The following is a 5,778-nucleotide window of genomic DNA, read 5'->3' on the forward strand; positions in this document are numbered from 1 at the left end:
TTTTTAATTTTATTATTGTAATAATCGTGGCTAAAATATCCAAGTTATTACAATAAAAGGTAATTTAATAAAAAATTATTATAATTTATAATAATTTTAGTTAAATTGGATTAATTTTTATTAGTTGAAGTAATATTTCAGGTTCACCTCGGTTCGGCCCGATTGAAATGGGTCGACCTTGCCCGGCCCAAGTAAACCGCCTTCAGTCGCAGCTATCTTCACCCACTCTCACTGCTTCCGCCTGCTCTCCATCGGCGATGGCCGCCGCCGCCGCTACGCTTCGCCTCCCCTTTCTCCTCCCACCTCGTCTCCTTCCGCGTTATTCCGCTGGAGTTTGGCCGGGTATCTTTGCTGCCTCGTGGTCTTTCTCTCCTCTTTCCCGTCGCCTCCGCCTCCACCGACTCAAACCTGCTCGCCCAGGTCTCCCCAAGTTCCAAGTCAGATCCGCGCGGACCGAGGCTCAAGTCGTCACTCTCGGCTCCCGAGCTCCCCATTTCGAGGTCCATTTCCCTCGCTTTCTTCAATCATCTTGTTTTATTCTCGATTGGCGGCGAGATTGCTGATTTCTCTGCTCCTTTTGCAGCTTCCGGAGCCTCTGACGGGAAAATTTTGGACCTTGGACGATTTCGAGTCTTGCCCCGCGCTTTTGGTGAAACTCTTATCTGGTTTTATGTATCCTGGCTTGTTGCTTATCGTTTTTTACAGTTCTTGCTGAGATTAACAGGAATCATTTCTTCTTCTTCTTCTTCTTCTTCTTCTTCTTCTCTCTCTCTCTAGGTGATGTTCATTTGCAACCATTGCCCATTTGTTAAGCACTTGAAGAAGGATATTGCCAAACTTACAAGTTTCTATATGGAGGTTTGTAACACAATTGAAAATGTTAAACACAGAGTAATTTTTTCTGAGTTCTAATCAAACTTTCTCTATGTATGCTGCAGAAAGGGCTTGGTGTAGTTGCCATCTCTTCAAATTCCATCATTACTCATCCACAGGTTATCAACAGATTTTAGTTTGCATCGAATTCTTTGCAATAACGGAACGTTTTATCCTAATTAACAGCTTATGAAATATTAGTTCATGTAGCTAATGCACAGGGGATACTCAGAGGCACTTCATGTGTACTACTTAATTTTTGCCTTTTAGTATCCACTTGGTTATTCTCATGCTAAAAATGAACTGCTAATGTGATGGTTTTCTTTTGAGAATATGAAAGGCATATCCATAAATCTCTTTGCTTGATGCCTTCATCTTAGATGGAGTTGTTTGTCTTCCATATGTCAACCTAAAGCCATAACAACGACTTTGATTTGTAATTCCATTCAAATATATGACTGTCCTTCTCGATCCTGATGTTCCTCTGCAATGGTGGAATAGATCTATGATACCAATCCCAATTAGTCTGGGGAGACATAGCTTTTCTTATGTAATTTTTTTATCAATATTTAGAAAAACATCAGACTTGTAAATCAGCTCTTCCATAAAATGAATTGATTATTCAGTTGAATTGGACATTCGTTATGTTAACCTAATTTTGAATTTTCTTCTATGTGACCTCATGTATCATCTGAAACCATTGGGGCATTGGTTTGATCAACTTGTAGAAGAACAAAAGCATTTTGCTTGTTCGGAAAGATATAAGAAAAAGCAGATTTTTCTTTGATGCACCCATGTTTGCTATTGTATTGGTACTTTCACCTCATAATTACTCAATACAAAACTTTTGCCATATTGAAAAGTGAATATATTTAACTGCCTTTTCTAAAGTATTGCAAAATCCTTGCAAAAGAATGACTATTTTTTTTACTTTACTACCACTGTAAATTTGACTAAACTGTTTACATTATAGGATGGACCAGAGTTTATGGCTGAAGAAGCTAAACTGTTTAAGTATCCTTTTCCCTATCTGTTTGATGAGGTACACTAAGTTGCTCATTTGAATCAATACTTTCTCACTCTAATAGTGCAATTCCATGTTTATTCTTTTCCTTTTTTGTCACAAGATGTTTATTCTTTTCTCATGTGTGGTAAATGATAGTGCAAGAAAGTATGGTGTAACTTATTGTTATTGTCTAACTAATACTTAGTCCTCTAGGAGAAATATAGACATGATAGAATTTTAAGGGAAAACATGATTTTTAGATGCAATTCCAGAGTTAGTCTGTCTGAAAGAAAACATCAAATAAAAATAAGGTTTAATTCACTGAAAAGCTTCAATGGTGTCTTTCCTCATAATTGTCTCCTTGTCAATTAGGTTCTTGTTACCCATCTTCTCTCTTGTTGTGATATACAGATTGAATTAATCTCATAGGAAGGAACCAACTTTTATGTGATATAAAAGTTCAGTTGGACTGTTCATCTGAGGCACCTCTATCTCTGGAGTTTGTCACAACTTTCATATACTTTACTTAACTGATGGATTAGTGGCTAGATTATGTAGATATTAACCTCCATTATTTTGTACGGGTTATTATTTTACAAGTCCAAATTGCATAAAATAGAATTAATGTGACTTACATTTTATGTATGATAGTAGCAAGATGAAAAAGGAAGTTATTCAAACATCTGTTACATGATTTTTTAGCATTTTAGAGTATACCAGTAAGTATTGGGAGGATAATTTGTGAAGTCAATGGAAATCATTGTTGTGATAATGTTAACAGCTAGTTTAAAATAGAAGCATTGTTTGCAGGGAATGCCTAAATTTGAGAAGAATGAGACTAATAATTGCATTTAATCAGTACAAGAAACTTAATGATCATTAAGCTGTAAATGCATACCTGGAAAAAGAAGTTTGGTGCAATTATGAAACACCAACCTACCACCCCCTTAAACACACCACAATGAAAAGCAAATGCCTCATTAAATGGCCTTAATTTGGAAAGGGAAAAAGCTAAAGCTCCTTATTTGGAAACGCCTCATTGAATGACCTAAACAATGAGTCCTCAAGAAAACTTAAATAATGTGAGAACTAAGACATGATGAGAAACTAACTATAATAAAACTTGCATCCTTTGTCAAACAAGATTTCATAGAGATAAACCATAAAGTACACAATTGATGAGGCATGACAGAAGAGTGTGCGTGCTGAAAACTATAATCGACTGAAAGAAAGGTCAATATTAGAGATTCAATAGAATAAAACTTGAAAATATTTGAGGCATGATAGAAGAGTATAATTGCAGCAAGCTTCAAATTAATTAACAGAGTTGAAATCTGAAAATTCTGTGTCAAATAAAGATAAATTATAAAGCTCAAAATAATGAGGCATGACAGAACAATGTGCGTGTAGCCACTTTCAAATCAGTTTGAAAAGAAATTTAGTGGAAGAAACAAAACAAATAGAATGAAATTTGAAAATCTTTCATCGAATAAAATTACACACAAGAATGAGAATAAATGTGACCAAACCCAGTTTTAATTAGACATGATGCAAGAATGTATGTGCCAACAACCTTCAAATCGACTAAAGGAAAGGTTGATCAAGTGTTCAACCAAATCTTTAACAGAGAGGCTTGAAATGAAAACCAAAGACAAACATCAAGCTTATTCTTTGCACCCTAAGATTTTTTTATTTTAGCCTAAAGAGGGCTTATAGAAGGGAGTTTGAGAAACAATTAAGAGGGGAGCTGAAGGAGGAAAATTCTTACTCTGTTAAAGGAATGGAGGACAGGGAGATGTGTTTCTACTTATTTACAAATGTTAGTTGTAGTTTCTTTTCCCTCTGGCAAATGCTTATTATCAAATTTGTATAGAAGCATTCTCAGTCTTAGTTTGAAGAGAAATTTGGCTGAAACCTTAATGGCTGTTCACTTTTCTTCTTCAGTCGCAAGATGTTGCCCGGGCATTTGGAGCTGTATGTACGCCGGAATTTTTTCTCTTTAAAAAGGTCAGTTTTACAGCTAGGGCAGTGAGCATAGCAAGACCACAACTAGAATTTATGTCTCTAATCTCATGATGGAGCTCAATAATTCATGAATAATCAGTCAATCATTCACCACAACTAAAATTTTTGTGTCTAATCCCATGATGGAGCTCAATAACTCATTAATAGTCAATTCATTCATTCAATGATTTTCTCACAAACATATTCAAAGTCCTTGCTATACTAATTCAATAAGGCAGCAAAAAAACTAGAAGGGATTTAACTTCCATGTAAATGCTCATCCTATTACTTCCATGCAAAGCTTAAATATCTTCTGCATCTCAAGTAATAAGCACAAGTATACTTTTGCAATCATACTTGCAAAAAGTTAATTAAAATCCTCTCTTTTACATTTCATTAGGATGGAAGAAGGCCATTTGAGCTGTTTTATCATGGGCAGTTTGATGACTCACGACCTAACAACAATGTACCTGTAACAGGAAGGTAACTGTGAGCTTATGGAATATTTTCATCTCTAGCAATTCCATATTCATAACTGAATCCTACAAATTTCTTTTTGTAGAGACTTGAGCCGTGCGATAGATTGTGTTCTCAGCGGCCAAGTCTTATCTTCTGCACAAAAGACAAGGTAAGCAATAGATATTTTATTTTCAGATGCGATTTTTGATTCACTAGGCACCTGTAAATAAACATTTCCTTGCCTTCCGTTCTAGTGTTGGATGTAGCATAAAATGGCACCCTTAAGATGAATTCTTCTCCCCATGATTTTACAAATTCCCAGCACTGAAAAGGTAAATCTTGTCAGAATTCTTGATACTTAATTCTGTGTCACTGAAAAAGATAAAAATAAGCTCTTAAATTCTTAATCATACTGTAAATAAAATATGATCATTATTGGGCAGCTTTTTAATTGTGTGAATTGGCAGCTTCAAATTTTGTATCTGAAAATTCAATGCTGGGAAACACAAGCTTCTTTTCTGTGGCTACTCTGTATTTAGACAGAAAAGGTCTGCTTTAATATGTATTCTACATTTATTTTTATGTATTCATTGCAAAAATATGGTTTGCATAAATGCACCATGAATTTGTTCTTGAATAATTAGTAAATTTGTACATCTTATAGTGTGTCTAGTTATTGCAATAATAAAAATTAAAAGTTATTATTTCAATTATGATGTGAATAAAAGATTAATAGTTAGAATACGAACTTTATTGACTTTAATAAATAAATAAAGGTGGGAAAATAAATGATCGTCGACAGCAGGATTCGAACCTGCGCAGGCAAAGCCCAACAGATTTCGAGTCTGTCTCCTTAACCACTCGGACATATCGACGTTTGCGTAGATGTTAGTAAGTAAAATAATTATCAAATAATTAAATGTAACACACGTTCCCTAGTCTTCTCCGTCGGCGCCGGAGCCGGTAATGCTCCGGGTACATGTAGGCATGTAGCCCGCCGTCCCGGATGCGACGCACTCCACGGTCGCAGCCAGTGACAGCCCAAAGTCGTCCACCTTCTCCGTCCACTCCTTTGTCCGGCAGGATGTTGGGAGACTTGATGTCGCGGTGGATGATCGCCAGCACCGCTTAGGAGTGCAGGTGCTTGATTCCCCTCGCTGCGTCGAGCGGCATGGGGGAGCCGCGCCGTCCACGTACGAGTTCACCGGAAACGGCGAACGCTGGCGGAGGTGGTCGGGCAGGGTGCCGTTGGCTACGTGCTCGTACACCGGACGCGCTTCCAGAGGGTTAGTCCCTCCGACTACTGTTCGTGCCGCCGCGACGGCGAGGGCGTCGAGAGTTCCAAGGGACGTCAGCGCCCGATTTCCACCTCGCTGACGCCAAGGGGAGGAGAACCCGAAGAGCTCTTCCACGGTGCCGATGCCTCGCCCACCGTC

The 5,778-nt window shown here is 37.5% G+C and overlaps 1 protein-coding gene and 1 non-coding gene across 3 annotated transcripts; one reads left to right on the forward strand and one right to left on the reverse strand.

Annotated features, from left to right (window-relative positions):
* Positions 1-235: 235 nt before the first annotated feature.
* On the forward strand, positions 236-5,052 carry LOC141841196 (uncharacterized). 2 transcript variants are annotated; one of them, XM_074729328.1, is made up of 10 exons: positions 236-500; positions 584-649; positions 778-858; positions 939-992; positions 1,847-1,915; positions 3,824-3,886; positions 4,284-4,366; positions 4,446-4,511; positions 4,597-4,674; positions 4,786-5,052. In XM_074729328.1, exons 1-9 carry the CDS (start codon positions 258-260, stop codon positions 4,625-4,627), a joined length of 756 nt encoding a protein of 251 aa, XP_074585429.1. In that variant the 5' UTR covers positions 236-257; the 3' UTR covers positions 4,628-4,674; positions 4,786-5,052. The 2 variants fall into 2 exon arrangements, with proteins under 2 accessions (XP_074585429.1, XP_074585430.1); XM_074729329.1 differs by having other exon boundaries at positions 4,810-5,052.
* An 83-nt stretch (positions 5,053-5,135) lies between these two features.
* Positions 5,136-5,217, reverse strand: TRNAS-CGA (transfer RNA serine (anticodon CGA)). Its single transcript has one exon. It is a non-coding gene; the product is annotated as a tRNA-Ser (tRNA).
* Positions 5,218-5,778: the final 561 nt, after the last annotated feature.

Source organism: Curcuma longa, chromosome 11 (genome assembly GCF_044706935.1).
Source record: "Curcuma longa cultivar G26 ecotype Majalengka, Jawa Barat chromosome 11, ITB_CL_G26_1.1, whole genome shotgun sequence".
In the NCBI taxonomy this organism is placed as follows: Eukaryota; Viridiplantae; Streptophyta; class Magnoliopsida; order Zingiberales; family Zingiberaceae; genus Curcuma; species Curcuma longa.